This window comes from Chanodichthys erythropterus, chromosome 18 (genome assembly GCF_024489055.1).
Source record: "Chanodichthys erythropterus isolate Z2021 chromosome 18, ASM2448905v1, whole genome shotgun sequence".
In the NCBI taxonomy this organism is placed as follows: Eukaryota; Metazoa; Chordata; class Actinopteri; order Cypriniformes; family Xenocyprididae; genus Chanodichthys; species Chanodichthys erythropterus.
Window position 1 is genome coordinate 24403537 of NC_090238.1, and position 24911 is coordinate 24428447.

Here is a 24911-nt window from a genome sequence, read left to right on the forward strand (position 1 = left end):
GTCAAATTGGAAGAAAAAATGATGTACGTTACATGAAAGTTACATTCATCCAGGTAGCAAAAAAAAAAAAAAAAAAAAAAAAGTGGCAGAAGAGCCAGATGAGGCCTACATCCTATCCCTTACACCCCCACTCCAGCGCTAATGACCTCTAACCTTGTCTGAAAAGACTGGTGTGGGAAAAGCAGCACGCACTTGAACACAGCACAGGCCCAGATTCCAAACAGGTGGCAGTCTCTCTGCTTAGCAACATTTGTTTTGGGGCTCTTTTGATGAGGTTATATGAAATAACAACAGGAGGGAACTGTTCCCCACCAGGTAACCAGGGGCAGTATATGGTGGGAATGTAACCTACTATATTATACTGGTGTGGCCATGCACTGAGTGGAGTGAAACAGCACGGCTGGTTAACCATTTATGATCTTACAAAGTGCAAGAAGTGAAATCCACAGCCGTGTGTCATTTGTTGCCATGAAGACATCGCCCTCTTTTGACCAAAAGCTGTAAACGCTATCCCAAATTCAATGCAGTATTTTAACAACTTTGTAGAACTGTAAAGGACATTTCTAAGGATTTGTGGAAAAGCACTCCAAAGTCATCCGTTTATATAAAAACTCCCTATTTGTAATAGTCTTTGCACATTGCAAATGTTTTTCACTCCCATTTATGTAATGTCTTGCAGCTTTTTATTTATGCATTTCCTTAAATACAATTTTACAAAATCATTTTAGCTTAATTATATTCTTAAAACATGGTTCACCAAGACAGACATTCCAAACATTACTATATTATTTATACTTTAATTTTCTACAATTAAATTAAAGATTAAAATATAGAAATGACATACAAACTTCATAATACAGTGTTTAAAGGAACACAATAACAGTGGACAGAAAAAGTGTTTCTAATGCAGACTTTTTAGACAAAAGGTTTACGCCATGCTGGGCCATTCACTAAAAGATTTCCAATAGAAAGGAAGAGGAATATCTACATCCGTTTTTTTGTTTGAAACCCGTACGTATGGTTCTGTATATGGCGGCAGTGATTTCATAAACGCAAGATAGCTCTTAAAAAGGCTATTGATATACGATTCTAATACCATGAGAAAATCATTCAGATTTGAGTTGAGCTTCTCCATGGATATTTCATTGTACAGCTCTTGGACTTTACTTTTGGCAAAGTCTCTGAGCTCAGATAAACCTCTTTTAGCCTCCCGCATCCATTCACGAATCTTCTGTGTAACTTGCAAGTTCCCTGCCTCTTTGTAAATCCCATTGATACGTGAGGAAATTTCTTCCAGTTTTTCAGTCCTGAGAGAGTTCATGAACTCTTCTGCTCTCTGGATGTAATCCCTGACTGAGTTTAACAGGTCCTGGAACACCGTCTCCAATCTGAGGTTTTCCCATCCCTCTATCGCCTGCATAATCTGATCCTTTGCTGATTTCATGGCAGACCTTAGATCTTTCAAAATGTTCTTCCCACTAATAACCTTAGTGGTACCAGGAAGAGTAAATTCTACTTTGTTGATGTAATCTGAAACGGAGTCAGCAATGGTTTCCATGAGACTAAAAAACCCTGTAGTTATTCTATCAGTCGTCTTTGAAATGGACTGCCTGATCCTATTGTACAACTCCTGCCCGGTAAGCTTCTCCTCCAGACCTGGAAGATGGAATTTTGTGTCCCTCAAAAACTTCATGGCAGCGTCAAAGAGAACCCGCATGTTTGACTCATACTTCTGAAGGAGTTCATTGGCACTGCTGAAGAACCTTCTGCTCAACTCTTGAAGATCAATCTGGGGAAAGTTCTCCAGTGTTCTCCTCCACATATTTTTACCATGCTGTCTGAGCTGCTCAACTGAGGTCTGCAGAGCATCAATCAAGGACGGGATCTCCTGGTAAGCTCTGTCGATGCCATTGGAGAGTGTGTTCTTCAGTTTTAGGGCAGCACGGTTCAGGTCCATGCCAAAGTGATCAATGTGGTACTGGTTGATAAACTTGTGAAGAGCTGCTATGATAGATGGAAGTCTGTCCTTAAGGCCATTAATCATGTCTGAGAGCCCATTGATATGATAGCCAACCTGAACGCTCAACTTTTCAGAGTTCTTCAAAGTCACCTTGAAACTCATCAGGTCTGTGTCCTTTTCAGGGGTTGACTGGATAAACAATGCAGACATTTTGTTAAAATATTTAAACAAGTTATATAAATTGTTGACAAAAGATTATCACTCTCTTACCAAATATCTGCTGAACAGTTTTGCATAAAACTGAGATGGTGACCTCCTAGTGAACTGGAACCCAATGAAGCCAGCTGCTGGTGAGGATATCGAGGATGTAATTCCATTGTTGTGCGATGCATAACGAAAGCTCATGTCAGCAAAGGTCTGGCTTGCTACATCAATGCCCAGTGTATGACGTGAAGGACTGTAGTGTAAAAAAACATTCACAGTAATATTAGTACTGCAATTTGCCATGCATAAAGCAAAACAAATGTAAAACAGAAATTCAAGCGATTACCTAGAAACTGAAGACTCTTCACGTTTCATTCTGGAGAAACAACAAAAATCATTAGGAAATTATGACAGGAGACTTTATAAATATGTAGGTTTGAGAAATTGATTAATTGTTCTTACCTTAGATTCTGAGTGAGATCGTGCTTCCAGTTTATATTCACATTGCGATGAGTGAAGGTACTTTTTCCATCTAGACCCAGAGCTCCATTCTCAAAAATGATGGTGGCAATCACTAAAAAGGGAATGTGAAAATGAATAAATAATATTAATATTAATTAATAAAATTAATTGAGAAATATTGCACAATGCTTGACAGATCAATTGTATATATCCACAATACATATTATTTATTATTATATCTCTTCATGTTTAATTATTGGTTTGTATACAATTATATAAATGTAATATTATGTTTGTTAATTAAAGTTATAACAAAGTGCCAGTAAATATATATATGAACTTGCAAAAGTCTTTTAAACTTACCATCCAAGTTATACTCCAGGAAAACCATGGTGGACGTGCAAGTGGACTTCAGTGTGCAAACAATTCCTGACTTTGTGTTTTCCATATTTCCAGTCCATGTATTGTTGTGAACTGGGGAAGACACTTTGACAGTGGCTGACAGAGAACCAAAGGTTGGAATAAACACACCAGCTGGGAGATGGAGTGATATCTCTGGGACTTCAATTTTTTGTTCAGGGATGATAATAGTTGGCAATTCAAAATGATATAGTGTTTTTGTGATGTCATCCAGACGTATTGGGTACTCGCCAATGTCGAATGCTTTGGGAAGGTTAAATGGGGAGATTGTAATTTCATACTGTGGCAGACTTACAAACAAATGAGCCATTTTGTCTTTCAAATATTTTGTTTTAGCATTTATGCTAGGGATTTCCACTTTTGGTAAACCAGGCAAAATTATATCAAAGTTAGGTGTACTGATCTCATTGGGGATTTCTAGATTTGTCAAATCAATGACAAAGGACGGTACATGGAGAGTAGTGAAAGGTACAGTAAACTCCGGAACAGCTATGACTGGTGGTATTGAGACATAATCAGGCAGGTCAGGCTCTCTGAATCGCATATCAACCTCCCTAATCATTTGCGGAATTTCTTTAAACCAATTCGGAATGCTGACTGTTGTTTGCGGGATATTAAATGTCACGCCGTTTTCAAACAATCTTGTTGGTAGCGCAAACAGTGTTCCCTCCATGCTCTTGGTGTATATCACAACAGTCGAAACATTGAGGAACTGTAATTGGTCAGCTTTGGTGACCTCACCAAATTTAAATATGTCCCATAGACTCTTATGGTAGACTGGCAATTTGATGGACTTCAGGAATGCAACATCCCCCTCAATGGATTCAGACATTTCCATGCGGATTTCAGACTCATCATTTGATAGTGTCAGATCAGAGGAATGGATCAGTGTTGCTAGTTGTTCCTTGCCACTCCAAAGTAATTTTTGCTTGTCTGAAGTGATGGAAAGATCTGCATTCTGCACTATGCCAGCATGACCGAGGTCACTCGGCTGTGATATGTCAATGTCAAAATTAGCTGTCAAAGTTGTCAATGGAACAAACTCAAGCGTCAACCTCACATTTTGCTTTCCGTTTGTTGAAAACGATGCAATGCTAGCTGCATTAGTGCTTGTGTAAGTCATCGTAGCATAAATACGCCGCAGAGAGGCCTCAAGAGCAAGGTTCTTAGTGATGTCCATATTCAAGGAACCAGCCTTTTGGTGGTAGACCTTAGATGTTACATCAGTTTTCAGTGTGGAACGAAGACCATTGGCATTCACATAAATAGTTGCTTCATTGTCCAAAGATCCAGCAAGATTTGCACTTTCCATGATGGTTGTATCTGTTTTTCCTTTCCAAGTACTCTCCAAAGAGAAATAGGATGACAGCGCCTCGAGAGCAAAATTGTGATCAATGCTTCCAGTGCCTTCCATCTTGATTACAGGTAAATTATACATTATTTTACACATTAGTTTAGAGTCTATATTTGGATTAGACTTAGTATTACCACGAGCCACTTGATGTAGGTCCATTGTAAAAACTGGAAGCTTAATTTTTGCTAGGTTTGTTGAGGAAGCTTCCATATTCCTCTTCGTGAGGCTCACAGTGCTTTCATGACTACATTCAGCACTCATATGTACAAAGGACAGACTTGTGGCCATCTTCAGACCTCTCCTTTTATTGATGGTGGTACTACCATCAAGTTTAGCTTTAAGGACATCGAACACGGATGTTGACGAGACATCAAACTTCATGACAATGTCAGACTGGTTATATAGGCCACCAATGACATTCAGAGATATTACAGGAGATTTGATTGAAAAATCATATGTCATATTTCCAAATGCAGGTATCATGATGTTATTCTGGATTTCTGGTATTGTAAATGTAGGTAGGGTCAAGTCTCGAAGCGTCTCAGGAACATACAAGACTGGTAACTCCAAAGATGGAAGCACAAGAGTGTATGATGGCACCGAAAAACCCATAAAAGGAACTTTAAAGCTTGGTGTGCTTACCTCCTTGGGTATGAAATAACTAAATGCGGGCAATTCGGCTCGGAAGGCTGAAACCTCAATGTTTAGCATGGGTATGGTGTATCCAGGAACAGTGAAATATCTTGGTGGCTGGTTTGATGTGTCAATTTTGTACTTTTCATACTGAATTCTGGCTTTGTTGTAGGAATTGGTGAGGGCATCAAAAATGTGATCTCGTCCAAGTTCAAAATGCAGATTCAAGATCTTGGCATTTTCATTGAAGGCTTCATAGATCGGCTCAAGGTTTAGATCAAATGTGTGCTTGTCTGGGTTTTTCTGATACAAGAGCCTGAAATCAATGTCAAATGATTGCTGAGGAGTGGTCAGAAGATCTTTCAGACCATAATCTTCCCAAAGAGAAAACTCTTTGATTTTTGGTGTTTTCATACCTAGGTATGGGATCATAATTTCTGGAATACTGAGTGGAACAGTCAAAAAGTCAAGATTGGCCTCACCATCAACAAAACCATAGATTCCGGCTTCATTTTCACTGTTATCCAAAGTAAAGTTGTGTTTGTATTTGTACTGATTGAAGCGAGCCAGACCTACCCAAAAAGCATGTTGCTCTTTGGAGTTCAAGGTAAATCCAAAGTCATCTTGGAGATCAATTTTTCCAGTCAGCTTTAGGGGCAAGAGAATTTTAGAGTTACCCTTATTTCTGCAATCAAGTGTGACCTCAAATGGTTGAGCCAAGAACTCACATGCGTTGGATATACTTCCACTCACTTTTCCAATGAGCTCAGCGTTATGTGAAATTCCTATTTCCATTCGGACATCCTCCATTTGAGCCTTACCTTTAAGCGTCAAAACACTGCCCTTAATGAAAGGCGCCTCAGTCTCAGCCCTGGCATCAACAGTAATGTGGCTCAGGATGACAGACTCTGCATTAACTGACTGCTTCATCTTAAGGTTTCTGCTATTTGTTTCTCCATCAAAATTGAGCTTTGCTGCACCAGCGTTGACAGTGAACTCCAAATTGCTCTTGTGTGTAATTTCATCAGAATAGTCATCAATGGACTTGATGGTCCTTGATGGACTTAATGGAGACCATTTTCCACTTCCCACGGTTCCAATGGTCACGGATATAATCCCAGATTCAAAGCGAGCCTCTGCTGTTTTGGTTATTATAGCCTGACTGGAAAAATCTATGTTGGGTATGTTCAGATTATGCGTGTAAGTTGTGTCTATATTTGCAGATATTCCATTTTTTAAAACAATGCCTACATTGTTAATCAAATCAGCTGTGTATATATGAGTGATGACTTTAGCAGCTGTCTTGACTGTTGCTTCTGCTGAAGGACCACTCAAGAGAACAGAAGCCTCATGGTCAATTCTAAGGGCCTTGTGACTAACTTTCACAGTCTCACTAATAACCATTTTTCTCATTTTTGGAGCTTCAATTTGAAGCATCGCATCCAGAGTATAGTCAAGAAATTCAAGGCTTGACTTTCCCATTGAGTTCAGAGTAGCTTTAAACTGTGGAGATTTGGGTGTTCTGGTTGTGTTCTCGAAAGCTGCTGATGTCATCATTGTATAATAAGGAGAATCTACTTTGAATTCTCCATACAGTTTGCCGAAAGCAGGTAGGCATGGTTCAAATGGAATTTCAGGTATTTTGACATCAGGAATTGGCAACATGGTGATCTCAAAACTATCCAGTTTCAGTTTTGGAACAATGATCTCTGGGAATCTGATCTCTGATAGAGTGATCTCTGACAAGGTAAAATCAGGCAAGTCGGAAAGATAAAGAGCTCGTAAGTTCCCGAAGATGGCTTCAGGGTCCACTTCTGGCATTTCTATCTGACGAACTTTGTCAATGAAGTCAATAATGCTCTGCTTGAGTTTCTCAAAGTCAACTGTGATGGAAGGAAGACTGAACAAGTCCAGAATAGTGAATTCTGGTATTGTTATCATTGCTGGAATTGTAATATCATGTATCCTTGCCATTTTAATTTTAAAGGCAGGAACCTCAAGAGTTGTGAATGGAAGAATAAAGGTATGCACATCAATTTCTGCCGTCTTTAGGGCATTGAGAACTCCCTCCACAGCTTGAGTGATTTGATTGAGGAGTGCCTTATCTTCAACCATCTTCTTAATTTCCTCAATGAGTTTTATGAAATGTGATGAGATGTATTCAATCATGTTGATGTAAGCACCACTTGCCCTTTCCAAGTAAAGTGAGATTTCATCTCTGACGTCCATGTCACTGATTCTCTGCCTCGCATCCTCGAGAATGTCTTGGATCTTCAGTTTTATGTCTTTATATGCAGTAGTGTCAATTACATCTATAATATTCTTGCAAACTTCAGCTATCCTTGTATTTTTCATTTTCTCCAAATAATCAATAACCGTCACCTGCATCTCTTTTATAAACTCTCTGGATGCCTCTATTTTTTGTGGGATTTCATAAACTTCATTTATCTGCTTGTTAATATAATTGACTATGTTCTTTACTTTCTCATTTACTTCATCAACAAATGTGTTGTAATCAAAAGTTCTTAATGTCTTTATAATCAAGAGAATGTACTCATTTAAATCATCTATAATCTTTTTGAAATCCATAATCTTTAACAGAGCAACAATTCTATCCAAGACCACCATAACCTTATCCGAGATGTACTCAAACTGGATAGATTTTAAAGTATCCACTACAGCCTGCACCAGATTTTGGATTCTGTACTGCTTGACTAATATAATGGCCTGCTGCACAAAAACTTCAATTTTCTTGTCAATTTCATACCTTAATATAAGCTCTTGTGCATTTAAGTAAACTCTATTGATTTTCTGTGGAATTTCATATTCATCTATCCAGTTGACAATGACATCCTTTGCAGAATCCAGAACTCTCTCGATGTCTTCATATGGGATTTGATAAGATAGTTCTTCCACATATTCATTCAAGTCAAATGAGATTATATAGTCTCTCAGACCGTCAAGTAACATCTTGATGTCAAATGTCTCAACAATCGTCCTCAGTTCGCTCAGCTTTTCCTGAAGTTTGGTTTTAATTTCATATTTTGCATCCAGTTGTTTCAACCAAGCAGCACTGCTGTCCTGCAGCTTTTGTAAATCGATCTGTCTTATTATATCTTCAATACCATCAATGCCTCTGATGATTGTTTTGGTTATTTCATACTTCTCATCAAAAGCTTTAAGTTCATCTCCAATCTGCGTCAAAATGTCAGAGACAGAATTGGCCCATGATCCACTCTCAATGCCATCTTTGATTTGAATCATCAGATCCCTAATTCTTGTCGCTAAATCAATAATTTTCTTTCCAGAAGCTTGCTTAATTTCCTCTGCATATGCATCGAGGTCATCTATTGATACAGTGTAGTCATGTATGAGGGAAATCAGCTGGTTCTTGACATTGTTGACTTTGTTCTCTAGGTCCATGTCCACTATGATGTCATTCACTTTTTGAGGGAGTTCATCCAACTTGTTTCTAAACTGACTTATCAAACCATTGATATCTAAACTGTTGATGTAGTTTTGGAGGGTTTCGAATTGATGAAGAATTGCATTTTTCATTCTTTCAAAGGCAGCAGGGAAGCTCTCGATAAATGGAAAATAAATAATGTGACAGTCGCTGTTCTTATCATACTTGACAAACCCAGAAGCACTAAACTTTTGATTGTCTAATGGAATATCACTAGATATTGTTTCAGCGTTCAAAAGATTTGTTTGAAGCACTCCAGAGAACTGGACCCCCATCTCATTTTCTTTGTTGTAAATATTGACATCTTGGTTGTATGCATGATTGTTTAGCTTTGACTTAACCTTCCATACCGCAGACTGTTCATTAGGTATCAGAAAGCTGTCAAACTTGTTTTCAATCTGCGTTTCAAGTGACTCTCCGTTTGGCAACATGTGTACAGCAGAAGCTCTGCATTCATGGGACTTAGCAATAGCCAATGGTTCAGCTTTCAAGAGGAACTTACTGTAGAGCTGACCACTGTGTTTACCATAAAACTTCACAGTGCCATCACTGTTCAAAATGGCATCGACTGTAAGGCTAAACGGCATGGCCATTGTGCGAATGTTATTTTCAAGACGTAAAGATTCACAGTTTACTTGTGTCTTGCTGTTCATAACAGAAGACAGTCCAGCAAAATCCAAGTCGAAGTTGTTACTTATCTGGAAATCAAAGACTTTTGCTGTTGTATTGCATTTGATGGTGCCAGCCAGATCTGCGTAACTAAATTCACAGCTGTGTTTAACGTTATCCTCTTCCCCATACTTCCCACTGAGGCTTCCAGCTACATCCATCTTAAATGGCTCCATCTTTAGGTGACCATCACCACTGAGTCCAAAATCAAAAATCTCAAGTTCATTATTTGCACTTATCGATGTGATAAATGGCCTCATATTAATCTTAATGTCGTGATTGTAGGACGCTCCATCACAGATGAAATTGTCCATTTTGGAGCGGAAAGCTAAGGTCCATAATGTTATAGTCAGGGTATGTGTGCACTCCGATCTCATTTTCTGTAAGGTACCCATCATAGTATTAGACAGATTCAGTCCTTGCTTATTAATACCAAAGTTCATTGTGTTTCTTGCAGTTCCATCAAAGGCATTCCCTTTAAAAACGCTGGTTAGATACACTTCTTTAGGTGAAATTTTACCCTCCGCATTGAGCTCAACTGTGTTATCCTGTGTTGATCCTTTTGATACAAGAGACATGGAGGCTCCATCGCTATCAATTCCACCACTGAAGTTATTTTCAAAAGTCAAAGAGATTCCATCAATGCTTGTCATGCAACTGGTCGTCAAACCATTTGCTCCAAGAGTAAGTGTGCCTTTATGTGTCCCACGTCCATCTTCAAAATTCAGCAAACCTTCTGTGTTAATTTCAAGGCCGTTACTGTTTAGGGATCCGGTTAGGAGGGAGTATGCATGATGTGTTGCATCATCTGCCTGGGATTCAACCTTCAGTATGGCTTCCTCACTCATGACATCAAGTTCAGCTTTACAGCGGAGCGCTTTTCCAAGTGCAGTCGTGCTACCATCCGACTTCACAGACAGCTGGCCTTTCTTGTGCTTTAACTCTGCCACGTGCTTCAGAGCGTCATTTTGCACATTTGTTTTGGACAAAAGTGACAGCTCTCCATTGACGTAGGATCCTTTGATCACATTCTGACCTTGGATAATTGAGGAGTCAAACTTCAATGTGGACTCTCCTTTTCCTTCTCTTTTGATCATATTGTAGATGTAAGATTGGCTAAGGGTGGAATTAGCATAGAGAGAGCCTATCTTGATAAATCCATCAAAGTTTCCATCTCCAATGACTTCATCACTCGTGGAAGCTGACTGAGCCGAATAATACACAGAGGTGTCTAGACCAAGTGGACTAGATGCTTCAATCCTGTAGTTGGTCCTACCACTGATTTTATCAGCCATACTCATAGTTTCAAAGACACTCAGGCTGGCGTCAAGTAAACAATGACTGATGGATCCATTTACAATGTACTTCAGTGTATCATCGACTGTACCAGTGATCATACCCATACCTATTTGAAGAGAAAAAAAATTACACTTAATAAATAATGAATAATAATAATTAGCTAATAATTTAATAACATGTGATAAGTATAATAATAACAATGTACAGTGAAGTAAAATAAATTCAAATAAACTGAAGATGCCATTATGACAGTCAAATTTGTGTTGATTTTTGATGACTTAAATACCTTCAATTGTGTATGACAGGGGTGTCACAGGGCAGCTGGCCATCACTCTGTACTTAGCAATGTAACTAGGAACGTCAACAGTGTTGTTTCCCCCTAAGATGGAACCCTCCCAGTCATAAAAGTTGCTGTTCATTTTGACAGACACCTCTGCTACACCTAATATGGGTAAGGAGAAGTCCAAAGCGCGGGGAATTGTGAATGATGGAATCTTATAGTTGTTCTCAGGAATGTCCAGGCCAATAAGAGGAATTTGAATCTGTGGGAGTGTGAGGGTGGGAGGGATGTTTAGTTCAGCAGATGACTTTCCTCCGAGGAGAAGAGGAAGTGAAATGGAGATTCTGCCTTTGTTGAACTGGTATCTCATCAGTGCATCGCTGAACATAACAAAAACATGAAGAGTAAAAAAGTTTATGCTCAATAACAATGTATATAATATACCTGCATATAAACACTAACAGTCTAAAATTTGGACACACATAACTGTATTTTCATTATACTATATAAAATGTTAATGTAATACATTGATCTTTTGTGACAAAAGGCCCCAATAGGGTACCCTTGGGTATATATATCTCCTGTATCATCAGTTTTCTTTATGTAAAAAGTAGCAAATAGTGTCACTCACGATTTAAGATATATTTTTTCGGGCAAAGATGGCAAGGTGAGCTCTGGGGTGCTTCTCTTGCTCCTCTCTAAGTTCACGAATGAACTGCCTGCCGCTAATTTATCCAACCAAATATTCACTGCCTAGGGACAAAAGGACTAATTATGAAATGTTCATTTTCAACAAAGCCATTAAAATAGTCAAACTGTAAAATACAGGCATTTCAGAAAAATCTCAAGTTTGATTTGACGGACTTACCTCTAACCCTTTTGAAACAATGTGACGAAGTTTCATGTCAGTCTTGGTGACTTTCTGGTCAAGGATATCATCAATACTTGCCTGCAGCTGGCTACGGTACTCCTCCATATTTGGAAAAAGTTTCTCAACTTCAGAATTTAAATCTGACTTCATTTCAAGTTCAACCTTATTATTATCTGCAAAGTCACCAAGAAAATAATGAAAAACACAATGTCAAATTCATTCCAGGAATGTTTGCTTCATTAGCAATGAGTGCTTCGTTACCATATCGGAGTATGGCTTTCTGCACAGATGTTGTCTCCGGCATGTTAAAGGCTGTTTCAAGCTGCAGGACGAGCCCATTGTTATTCTTTAAGGTGGCAGTGGCAGAGGTGTCCATCTGTAGTGCTGGCACTGCCAACTGAAGCTCAATCAGACCATCCCTCATAGACTCCAGCCTTCGCAGAAACATATCCAGATTAGCATCAAATGACACTGCCCATATAAGTACTGTATATGACATGTTAAAATAAAAGTCTCCATAACGCTGATGGGATTGCATTGTTCATATATTTTTTCCCCACTACTGAGTTTTTACTAAATCATATTTAAAAAGAATAATTGTTTATACTGTACCTGGCATGCCCAACTAGGGAAATCTGTGGGATGTCTTTATTAGTTACATCAATTGTAATACCACGCATCTTTTTTCCTTTAGCACTGCTATCTGTAACTGCCAACTTGATGCCAGCTTCAAAGTCATAATCAGGGATCTGAAAGTCGGTGGTGAGGATGTTCTTATTGCGATTGTATTTCACAACTGCTGTGGCTTCAGTTGGTTCAGCACCTTAAAATAAGAGGAACTTATTTTAAGACTGATTCACATTCTTATATACTAGACAACTCATTAATTGAAATGCAAGCAATCTTGAATGAATAAGTAAGTTATTTTCATAAATTGCAGATGAATATTACTGGACAAAATCTGTGTAGTGCAAGATCAGTGATCCACATCTTTACTCTATTTTTAAAGGTAGAAGTGGTACATTTTTAATCCATGTACACTAAACATACCTTTGAAAGGTTTTTGAAAATAGTCTGCATTTATTTGATCAAAAATACAGTAAAAACAGTAATATTGTGAAATATTATAACTATTGAACATATTATTAACATTATTATTATTAACAGTAGCTGTGGTAGTAAAATATTATAAAATATTATTAAATACAATTTAAAATAACAATTTTCTATTTTAATATATTTTATAATGTAATTTATTCTTGTGATTGCAAAGCTGAATCAGCCATTACTCCAGTTTCACATGATCCTTCAGAAATAATTTTTATATGCTGATTTGGTGCTTTCATCAGTAGTGAAACCAGTTGTGCTGGAAGTTTTGTGGAAACTGTGATACATTTTTTCAGGATTCTTTGATGAATAGAAACTTGGAAAAGAACAGGATTTATTTCAAATAGAAATCTTTTGTAACATTATAAATGTCTCTCTAATGTCACTTTTGATAAATGTAATGCGTTCTTGTTGAACATATGCATTAATTTCCTTAACAAAAAATCTTACTTAACGAAATCTTTTGAACGGTAGTGTATTTGTTAAAACTAACTTTTGACAAGATTTAACACAAGCATATACTGTAGATGACCTCAAAGCATAAATGTTAAATGCAACTGTTAGAAATAAAATAAGAAAGAATGTTTGAAAACTTACTCTCAGCCTTGAGAACAATTTTCACAGAATCGACTTTATGGCGTCCCTCTTTTCCCTCCCTGAGTAATGCATAAGCAATGGTTGCCGTATACTCAGGCACTTCTCCTGTAGGATGAAGTTCCAGAGCAAGCCTGGAAAGAAATTATTTATTGCTATTATTGTTTTTAAGTGCATACACCATAGAAGTAAATAAGTTGTTTGCATACTGTACATCCACCTTTTTCTCACCTTGTCTCTCCTGTGAGAGGATAGTACGGGGCATTATTGGTTAAACTAGCGTTTGAATAGCGCAAAATGGTGCAGTAATTCATCCCAGGAAGGATGGGATTGCACTCTGTTGAGTCAGTCCTGTCCTCTACCATGGAGGGGACAATCTTAGTCTGAGTGGAGGTCACTGAAAGCAACTTGTTACTGTTGTGGAAGAGAAGACACATTTTTCTTTATGTTCCATTCAAATCTTTAATCTCATTCAGTGCTATAGAAAAAAGTGACCCTTGTGAGTATGCAATAGTATAAATGCATTATAAAAAAGCATCTGACAAGAAACAACAAATGGAGGACACTGAGAGTTTAGATGGCCTACCTGATGCTGAAGAGCTGGATGTTTCCCTGTGGAGCAGGGACGGAGAGCTTGATCTGACTGTCACTTACAGTGACTTTGGCATTAACAGCACTTTCATGGTACATGTTTGTGTGTGTCTCAATCCCAGCTACCACAAATTCTGGGATATAAACGCCCATTTGAGTAACAAACTCCACTCCTAAGGATGGCATGAATGAAAGCTGTTGCTGTGAACAAAACAGAAAAACATTAAGTTTGCTACTTAATTGTGACATGACAAAATTTACACTAGTGAGAAGGATTACCATCATGCGGTCAATGGTCATGCCTCCTTTGGCTCCAGGGGCCAGAACTCCAGATAGGGAAAACTTCAGTGGAAAACCAGCACTTGTAGGTAGTGTAAAGGCCTTGTCCAGGAACATATAGTGGACAAAAACCTCATTGTCTAAGCTAGAAATCAGCTTTCCCATTAACTGCAATGACAAAAAAATTAAGTTACAGTTAAATTTAGTTGATGAAAGATTTTTATGGTAATGCATTAGTATACAATACTTTCAAACTCTATGAATAACACTTACATTCACAGACATTGACTTAAATGTTTCTGTGTATCGTTTAATGTACTGAATGATGAAATTGAGCTCATTGGTCTTCAAGTATCCCAGTTCTGTTCCCATAAACCGTAGGTAGGCCAAGCCTTTGGGGGCATCTTCAATCTGTTCAAGGCGTTTTTTGAACTCTGAGAGGTATTCTTCCATATTCCTCATAATGTCCTGAGGGACCTTAAGGGAAAAGATTTTTAAGCATTATTTTTATTTTCATTATTATCATTATACACTTAAAAGATTTAAGATAGAATAGAATATTTACCTGTCTTTTCATCCTTTCACCTCTTAGTGGGGAAATCCACTTATCCAAAACCCGTTTGATGGGATGTGGAATCTTGTCATTGGCCCAGTACATAGCTTTCGAGATTGTATCAGGGAAGAAACCATTTTCACCAAAGAGAACTTCAATGGCCGGCTCAAAGCCTTCACCTTCAAGACCAATCTGAAAAAGAAATGATCACATGCAATCATAAAAATGGAAGATATAGACAAAAATATAGAGCCTTTAAAAAAAAAAAAAAAAAAAAAAAAGTATGATAAACTCATACAGTACCTCCAGTATTTCTGCATTGAAATTGTCAAGTGTGGTAGCTAACATGACTTCTCTGGGCATGTAATTGGCAGAGTCAAAAATCATGTTGCCTTCTACTGAGCCAACCAGAGGGACTTCAATTTTGTAGCTACGTGAGAACTTTGTGAAGTCCATAGCATTAAAGCTTGAATCCCCCTGTACAGCTTTAAGAATGTAGTCCTTTGCTCTAAACAGACAAAAATAACAACAACAAAAAACATATTATGGATACAGAATATATCAGTGCCATGTCGGTCATAGACTAATTTAATATTAGAGTTTTTTTTTAAGTTATAAGTATCAGATACTTACAATGGATATCATTTGTGGATACCTTTGCCATAATCTAATGCTCACATTTAAAGTTTAGCTTTAAAAACACTTTAATAAAAACACTTGATTTAATAACACCATTAAATGTTATTTATAATGTTATATGATGCCTAAATTCACTTATAGCATTTTAGTTTAGAGTGTTTTGTGATTCATTTATTAAGACAAATTAAAATAGAATTAAGTTACAAGTTATAACATGAAAATAATTTTAATATTGGTGCATTCCTAAAATGACTAAAAATATGAAGACTGGGGTTGTCTTGACAACATAAAAAACAGTATTTCTTTTGTTTGAGGAAAGAATTAAGAATTTGTCCGAGAGGTAAGATGTTCAATCTTAATACAACATGGCCAAAACTTCAAACACTTTTGAACATCCATTGTACAAATACATTTTCTGCTTCTGCTTCCAAGTAAAACATCAAGACAAATAATTTTGACCTGACCTACAAGGCCATAATAATAAACACATTTAGTATTTGAAATATTAGTGTACATACGTGCTCAGGTTTGGATCTTCTGATTCCAGTATGTTGGCAATATGGGAGGAGACAAAGCTCTTAACCTGCTCATTTTGCTCACTCTTAAGTGTCCTCAGAACCTCGTTTGCAACCTCAGGGTTCCTCATGAGCATCAGATACGCTGCGATGCGTTTTTGTGCAGGTGCCTCTGTGTTCTCATACTGTTGTATCAGGGCACTTCTCACCTAGTAAAAAAAAATCAAAATATCAAATGCTTTGACATGAATTAAGATCATGCCGTTTTTCACTTTAAATTATTTTCAAGAACTAAACTTTTATTTGAGTAACCAATGCATTTAAGAACTGGAATGCGGATCATATAAAGAGTTGATTTACATCTGAATTAATTTCCATGAGTCTGAAAGCCTGGATAGCTGCTTTTTGTACTGGCAGAGAAGCGTACGTCTGGCCCATGCAATTTAGGAGAGAAGACTTCAGAGATGGAAATCTCTCCATGTACTTTCCCATGACACCAATAACCTGTACAACAAATACTTTGGTTAATAAATATCCATTTATGTTTATCATATATTCATCAGATGGATGGATAAAGAGTCTTGTTAGATGTGACATATACCCTTAATGTAAGGAAAGTGCTGTCTTCATCTCCAGAGCAATCACCTAGCATGAACTCCATAAATTCAGCTACTTCATTCACTTCAGGTGTTGATGTTGCTTGTTCATGAGGAAGTCTGGTGCAAAATATACATTTATCTATTAAAATTCATTCTTGACTTATGCTAACTGAGAAGCTAACAGAGTAAACATCACCGACACTTACTGTTTCACGGTGTTGGCAAGAGCATACATGATGGCTTTCCTAGGCTTGTTTTGGGCCATGCTCAGCATATCTCTAACCCTCTGAGGGCTGGCCTGGGGTAAGAGACTCAAAGCATAAACTATAGCATCCACCTCTCTGGCTGACTCATCAGAAGTCCTGAGGATCTGCATGATTGCACTAGTACATTCATTGGTTCCACACTGGAAGAGTGTCTGCCATGTAAGCCACTCTGATATTTTCCTCATCTCGTCAGCAGCTCCAGAAAGCGTTTCATTTTTCAAGCCACGGACTTCAGACACCAACTTGTGGAAGAGGCTGGCTCTCTGTTGACTCTTTCCTGAGCTGCTAAGTGTATTCAGCTCTCTCATTGTGGCAAGCACATCATCCTTTGACTGAAGAGGAAGTTTGTCCTCCACCTCCTCTAAAAAGAGCTTCTTCTCAAGAGTGTCTGTTCAGAAGACAAAGACAGAGGAAATTTGTTTATTTATTCATATAATCATACCGCTAAACCTTTCAAAATCTAGCAAAAATACAAAGTAGATGGCTACTCACCATCTTTGCTGAAATATCTGCTGTTTATTTTCACTGAATCCTGTAGGGTTAGACTCTGTTTTACTTCTGAGGAGATACCATACTGCCCCCTGTAGGAGAAATTTTAACATTGATTTTCATGAACATTACACACATTATGCCAGGTTTGACATCAATTATGATGTTATTTTTTGGTGTTAAATAACTAATCACAGTGCAGCAACTTTAAATAGGTCCATATTCAAATACATTTGAACATTTTTAGAGAGCTAAGCTAAGAAAGAGAAAGACTTTCTGCGAATAATGACTTAAATTTACTTTCATAAAGCTATAATATAATAAAAATATAATACAGCAGCACAATATAGTCATTTAAGTTGTATAGACTATAATTATGGTGCTATTTTGTCATTTTTGGAGCTTGACAGTTCAGGTCACCATTCACCCAGTGAACATTCTCAAAACTTAGGCTAAAGTTCTGACAAGGTTCTCTCAAAGTCATGAGCAAACATTCTTCCACTAACATTAATAGAGTCATTTGGTCTTTAGTAATGTTCTTAAATGTTTTTTTTTTTCCAGAAACATTTTAGTTGCACAGTCATCTAACGTTTTTTTTTTTTTTTTTTAAATGTTTTAAATCATTAAGAGAACACTCAAAAGTAATATTTCCATAATGTTTGCAAAATTATAAATTCATGTTCCCTTAATGTTGGTACGTTTGAAAAAAAAGTGGACATTTTGAACGTTCAGAGAACTTTCAATAAAGTTTTTATAACTTATTGGGAACACTAGCAAAGTGTTTTTAGAACATATTTGTTAGCTGGGCAATTTCATTGTATGGAAAAGAACAGTGTGAACAGACTGGGTACATCTCCTTTTGTGTTAAAAGAAATCATAACATTTGGAATGACACGAGGATGAATAATTAACAACCGAATTTCCTGTTTTGAGTAACCATTTCTGATCAGGTCAGAAACCAGGCATCCAAAACAAAGCCTTTATGGGAAGAGAATACGCACTCGTGTGAGAACGGGATGAAGAGATGCTTCTCTGTACACTGGGCTTCAGTCATGTGCTTTCTCCTGTTGTCAAACTGATAGTTGCAAGTCTGAGTACTGCTGATTAGCTTGGATATAGCACCATTCTGCAAAAGTAAATTTCAGTTAAGTTGTAGTGACTGAGATGGATATGAAAGAATGGATATTGAAAGAAGTTGTTTGTGTCCTACCAGGCCAGGCAAGAGGGACAGGGGGCTGGTTGGGAGACTGTGAGGTGAGAAATGGCTGCAGTCTGACAGATCTCTGACTACAGTGACGTCTGTGTCAATGTCCTTCCGTGAGTTGACTGTGACACGAGTCTTGCATATGCCATGGATTGTACTCTTAAAAATATAAGAACATAGAAGAAGTTAGGGAAAATCTGTATTAAATCTATAGAGGTGTACAGTGGGATTCAACGTCTGATTTAAAATGTGCATTTTTTTCATTTAAACCTGGAGATAAAGATCTAGATCTATCACTAGTGGTCTCAGACATTTGGACCGAACTGTATATAAAAGAAGCGTATTTTACATATGACAGAAATACAACGCATGGAAAATGAACGGTGTCGACTGCATTTGTGTGTCTACTCTACATTTTTGTTTTAATCTCACCATTTTTTCATTGTGTTCTTCCGCTGGCACGAGAAGAGCAGAGATGATTCCTCTTTTGATGTTCAAAATGTTATCTGGCTCATCCTTCTCTGGATAAATGGAAACACTGGTTACCTGCTCGACCACAAAATTCAGAGGGTTCCTGAAAAAGGATATCAAAAATCACTATTCAGTGAAATAGGATACTGTATTATCAGTACTGAAGGAACTGGGGGTATGTCCTCTCTATTTAAGGGGAGGAATATCCCATATATTAAGGGCTGTTCCACATACTTCTCCATAGCAAGCTGGAAGGCCTCAGCTCCAGCAGCCTGTCTGTAAACAGGATGACCCTGTGCGTCGATGATTGACACCTCGCTCAGGATGCATTCTTTTGTGTGTAGGACAAAACTGCACGTCTGTGGGACTTCAATTTCAACCTGATGGTGGACAGGGAATATACATACATGGTATTCTCATATATAATAATATAATAATCATATCATCTCATAATATATATACACACACATAGCCATTTAAATTGTAATGATAATTCACAATATTACTGTTTTTAATAATGTAAATGCAGCCTTGGAGAAAATTTTTTTTTACCAACGCCAGTTTTTTGAATGGTAGTGAATGCTTATATAAAAAAGAGGATTTTTTGTACCTGGCAGGAGATCTTTGGCCCATTCTTGAGGTTAGCTGTACCCGTCACCCCATTTTTGCTCTCGGCTGTATACTGATAAACATATTTTCTGAGGTTCTTGAACCTTGCAGACACTTCAAAAGAAAAAAAGCATTTAATAATTGTCATTATTACTGACAATAATTGTCACTTTATAATAATAATTTTATCACTGACAATAATGACAATTAAATAACAAATTTGTTATTGTAATTATTTCACAATTGCCTGTTTCTCATGACTTCTGCAGTATTTCAGAGTCAGTTCTAAGCAATCAGATTATCTGAAGACCTTTGGACCATTTGTTGACAGAGTGGCACCTCTCTGATTCAATATTCTTGACACAGACACATGTACCATGTACCAGAGTTCAGTGCTGCTATCTTCAGCAGCCGATAGTAACATGGTAAGCCAGACTAAAGACAGAGTATGTCACAACCAACTAACCTAAGGTTAGTTAGAAGATAATCGACATGTTTTTTTATTGGTTTCTTACATGGGCATATGGATGGTTGTCCTTCTCCACCGTCTTCCTCAGCTACCTCATCTTCTACAGAGACAGAGAAACAGTAGTAGCAAATCAGCAAATCTCAGTAAATGATAACTACACAGTTCTAAGACAGGAGGACAGTAAAACATAAAACTTAAATGTAAAAACAGTGAACAATCTCTAGACTTTAATTTCAAGCACGGCAATTTCTTAACATTTCTATAATTTGTTTACATAATAAACACTAGAAACTTTCATAATACAAGGCATTTGAGAAACAGAATAAGAGATAATAATACAAATAAGAATAACAATAGGATGAAAAATAAGAAAAATAGGTGAATTGGCCAAATAGTATAAAAGTAATAGTAAAAAGGGAAGATGTGGATAGCACAAATAGAGAGTGCAAATGTATAGTACAAACTTAAAAAAAAAAAAAGATATAAATAATCTTACCTGCAAATAAATGTGCACTGAGGAAGAGTAATAGACACAACTTAGTGTCCATCTTTATGGCCACTAAAAAACTCTTTCCCTCTGTTTTTTCACTAACTTCTCTTAAATATTCCCACCCAGCCGAAGCTTTATAGCATGCCCCCCACCCCCTAAGCCTCCAACTGAAACCTCCTCCAATCAAAAGACCACAAAATGACAACTCTGACTTGTCAAAGTTCATGAACATATTCTATTTGAGAACACAGGGAGAACACAATAAAAACATGATTAATATGTGAATAAATATGTTAATAAATGCAGGGCACCTATTTTTGTCTAATAAAACATAAAACGCAAGAATATATACATGTTTCTTTTTTTTCATTTTCATTTCAATTTCAAGCATATATAGGCCTACATATGTCTCATTTTGCAAGTGTATAAGTGCAATTACTTACTTGCGAAATGAAACTTGAGTAAAATGAAAATTTTACAGGTTTCATGGCCAAGTAAATTTTTAATTTTCTGACTGTACTGTATTTACCCACTGTCCTATTTTAAATGGTAGTATGTCGTAACGCCGGATTCACAAATCTAATCAATATGTTAAATAAGGCACAATGTATAGGAGTCCAAGCTGATATGTTAACACGTAAAGTCACTTTCAAAGTTACAACATAAGAGGGTTGCATAATATTCACAATCATCTTCTTGACAGTGAAGACGAAAATTGTCCTTTTTGTAAGCTACAAAACAAAAATTTTATTTTTCAAGCTAAAAATCCCCTAATCAAATAGCAACTTTTTTTTTTGTCACAATGAACAATGTAAATAATATAACATATATTTGTATTTGCATGTAGAGTAAACCAGTAGTTGGCATGAAAATATGTCTTGTGGTCAAAGTCTGTTTTAGTCTAAAGCTGATTTTTGCAATAAAACAAAACTAAATAAATGTATATATAAAATACATTTACTAGTTTACAATTAACATTGTGACTTCAATGGGCAATATTTATTCATAATGCAACAAAATGTTAAGATTTTCATGCCAAAACCTAAAATGAAATAACCTAACCACATACTTGGCCTGGCAGACTAAAATATTGTAGGCCTATATTCTTTTAAGGGAAGATATGGAGCATATTTCCTTTCTCAAACTGGCATATAGCCTACTGTAAACTTCATAAATCAATGGGTGATCGCAATGTCCAAAGGGGTATAATGTTTGAGTGCATGATAGGTTTATAAAAAGAAAAGGCTTTTTTTTATTATTATTGTTTGACAAAATCAAACAATCCACCACTTTCTCTCACACATAGCCTATCCCAAATCTCAAGCTGAACTTTAAAGGGATAGTTCACCCAAAAATGAAAATTATGTCACAATTTATTCACCCTCAAGTTTCTTTCTTCTGCTGAACACAAAGGAAGATATTTGGAAGAAAGTTGCTGCTTTGGGGCACCGTTGACTTCCATAGTAAGAAAAAATACTATGGAAGTCAATGGTGCCTCAGAACTGTTCAGTTTACCCTAATCTTCAAAATATCTTCCTTTATGTTCATCAGAAGAAAGTAATATAATGGAGTAATGGAATAGCTTGAGGGAGAGTAAATAATGACAGAATTTTCATTTTTGGGTGAACTATCCCTTTAAGTCCTGTTTAGTTTAAAATGTTGTGATTATATTTCAAGTTGCAGAAGACTCTACGGTAGTGTAGGCTAACACTTACTGAATACCAACTTCAAAATGAAAAGTGATACTCAACCCCGTCTAAATGACACATAACATCAGGTTCGCTGAACAGCGCATGCGCTAAACTCCGGTCGAAGTTCCGTGAACTTCGCACCTGCTTACACATTCAGCTGATTCCGATGGACAGTGTATTTTTGATGTGAAGAAAATGTCTCGAAAACGTGTCAAGTTAAAGCGGAAATCAAAACATAGAAAGGAGGAAAAATCTAAAATTATTCCTATAAACGACGCTCAATCAGCTAAGGAAGGAATCAAGGCTCAGGACGAGCCGCATATGCTGGACTCAGCGAAGTGCGTGAGCAAGAAAGAAAAGTCCGCCAAACAAGTGCACATCACTTTTTTACCGGAGAAATACCAACCGCTGGTTGAGGAGGATGTTGTTGACCAACCACAAGATGACAATATCAAGAAAAAACAAGACAAATATAAAAGTTTAAGAAAAGTACGTGGTTAACTATTAAAGTGTCTTATCATGATTGTTTACACATGACGGTAGCTAAATAGCCTATATAATAACAAATTAATGAAATAATCACAGAAACATTATTTCATTTGTTTGAAGAATCAAAAGCATGCTATTGTATGAAAAATAATAGACTATTTGTGATAGGCCTGCTATATTTGTCTTTCACAAGGTTAGCCTATAGCCTACTCATAGTACAAACTAAACTTAATGAAAATGCTAAAATACATAGGCTAAAACATGTAAGCAGACATTTCTTATTGTAACTGGTCTTCTCAACATCTGTTGTTTTTATTGAACAACAGTTCTTCAATGTGGTTAATTAATTTAACCTATTGACAATATAGTTTCTCTTAATAAAAAGTTTGAAAACAAGCTGCTTTATCATCATTAATATAGAAGTAGGCCTAGGGGGGATTTTGAATACTGTATTGTTTTATTCATCTTTGTTCATCCACCCTTTTTTGCAGAATGTGGGAAAAGCTCTTCGTTACAGTTGGAAGTGTTTAGTGGTGGGACTGCAGAATTTGAGCACAGCCTATTCTATGCCACTGGGTGTCGCTACCACAATAGTGCCAGACATCCAAAGAGCAAGATCTCACGTCTACACATGACTCGAGATCAGGCGGTAGCACACTGATCAATGTTGGACCCCCATTTTTACTGCAGCCACTTCCATATCAGTGATATGTAACTATGATCTTGAAAATACTAAGGTGCTGTGATTTACACATAATTACACATATTATTCTGATAATGCACAACTGATTAAAACATTTAACTTTACAGGCTTAGGCCAAACATGTTTACCAAACAGATAAGTTCTTGAATTTGATATTTGATATGATGGATAAAGTAAGTAGAATAATGGTATTGTGGATGTTATGCCAGTGGAGTGCCTTTATTTAGTGCTCTCAATGAGAAGACAAACTGAGACAGGAAACAGATGTGGACTGAATAGTGATGCTGACCAGGTGGAGCATAGTATGTTAAGTTTGTTATCAGAAGTTGTATTGTTTCTCAAGATTTAATTATTATTCTTATTTCTGGATGTTGCAAATACATTGTATAGGCATAAATGTGATTCAACAACACTGTACTATTCTACACGTTAATGTGAAGAAATTGTTTTTTAAACAGGATTTAGACTTTGAATCGAACAAAAATATTGTAATTAAATTGATGTGTAGGCTATTTACAATTTTGTACAAATGAATTGCATAAGAATAAACTGGACTTGAAATGCTTGCTATTGCTAAAACTATATTTCAAGCCTGAAATTAACTTCCACTTGTTCACCAATAGGTGCCAGCATTGTCTAGGACAACAGAAATTAAGATAGATAGATAGATAGATAGATAGATAGATAGATAGATAGATAGATAGATAGATAGATAGATAGATAGATAGATAGATAGATAGATAGATAGATAGAATATTATCTATGTACACTATAAAAAGGTTCTATAGCCTATGGGTCGTAACCACCATAGACACTGAAGGGGATGATAATTAGAAATTGCCAAATTGTCCATTTTCGAGATATTAGACATAGGCCTATGAATAAGAGGGAATGTGTATAGTTTAATATAAAATATTATTTGCAAATAGTTTAAATTGATTGCTTCAGTTCACAACTATAGTTAGATTTAGAACTATTGGTTCTTAAGAAAGCCATGAGAATGAACCTCAATGGTTCTCGTACAAGCATGATTGAGCTTCTGTTTACCATATCTGATGTGTGAGTTGATGGATGTTTGTCTGTGAATAAAAGCCTAAATGGAATCTGTTCATTAAATTGGCCTAGAGTAATCGTGTCTCTTAAGAAAATTTGGACTAAACCGCTCGAAAATGTAAAAGACACAACATATTCATATATATTAGTTTTATAGTCTCTTTATGAACTTTTTGAAGCATCAAAGTGGTAGTTGCATGGACTGTCAATGGAGGGACAGAAATCTCAGATTTAATTAAAATATCTTCATTAGTGTCTTGAAGATGAACGAAAGTCTTATGGGTTTGGAGCGACATGAGGTCTGAGGTCTTCTTTGTCATTCTCATATGCTGTTTGTGTCCAGTGCTTCCAGGTTCAACTTCAGAATGCCCAGTCATTATTGGCATGCATTGTGCTGCTCACATGAATAGCGTCTGCCAATACTGAGCCGGCATTCTGACGTAGGACCTGGAAGAGTTGGACGTTAAACAAAGTTGAAAGAA

At 36.7% G+C, this 24911-nt stretch overlaps 2 protein-coding genes across 2 annotated transcripts; one reads left to right on the forward strand and one right to left on the reverse strand.

The window, feature by feature from the left end:
• Window positions 1–676: 676 nt before the first annotated feature.
• On the reverse strand, window positions 677–20584 carry apoba (apolipoprotein Ba). Its single transcript, XM_067367989.1, has 29 exons — window positions 20500–20584; window positions 20050–20103; window positions 19536–19648; window positions 19160–19305; window positions 18887–19028; window positions 18461–18613; window positions 18252–18376; window positions 17254–17342; window positions 16702–17149; window positions 16498–16612; window positions 16257–16400; window positions 15900–16105; window positions 15046–15250; window positions 14755–14934; window positions 14463–14666; window positions 14190–14357; window positions 13906–14111; window positions 13551–13733; window positions 13323–13453; window positions 12231–12441; window positions 11880–12052; window positions 11616–11791; window positions 11379–11500; window positions 10754–11127; window positions 2990–10573; window positions 2627–2738; window positions 2511–2540; window positions 2231–2417; window positions 677–2149 (listed from the first exon to the last, which is right to left on the reverse strand). The coding sequence occupies exons 1-29, from the start codon at window positions 20549–20551 to the stop codon at window positions 929–931; spliced, it is 13254 nt and encodes a 4417-aa protein (XP_067224090.1). The 5' UTR covers window positions 20552–20584; the 3' UTR covers window positions 677–928.
• Window positions 20585–22317: 1733 nt separating this feature from the next.
• Window positions 22318–24468, forward strand: c18h1orf115 (chromosome 18 C1orf115 homolog). Its single transcript, XM_067368066.1, has 2 exons — window positions 22318–22673; window positions 23165–24468. Exons 1-2 carry the CDS (start codon window positions 22380–22382, stop codon window positions 23306–23308), a joined length of 438 nt encoding a protein of 145 aa, XP_067224167.1. The 5' UTR covers window positions 22318–22379; the 3' UTR covers window positions 23309–24468.
• Window positions 24469–24911: the final 443 nt, after the last annotated feature.

Coding starts and splice junctions, on each gene's coding strand:
- apoba (XM_067367989.1), bottom strand. CDS start 20,551: ATGGACACTAAGTTGTGTCTATTACTCTTCCTCAGTGCACATTTATTT. Junction 19,649..20,049: donor ACAACCATCCATATGCCCAT/GTAAGAAACCAA, acceptor TTTCTTTTGAAG/TGTCTGCAAGGTTCAAGAAC. Junction 18,614..18,886: donor AAGAACACAATGAAAAAATG/GTGAGATTAAAA, acceptor TATATTTTTAAG/AGTACAATCCATGGCATATG.
- c18h1orf115 (XM_067368066.1), top strand. CDS start 22,380: ATGTCTCGAAAACGTGTCAAGTTAAAGCGGAAATCAAAACATAGAAAG. Junction 22,674..23,164: donor AATATAAAAGTTTAAGAAAA/GTACGTGGTTAA, acceptor CCTTTTTTGCAG/AATGTGGGAAAAGCTCTTCG.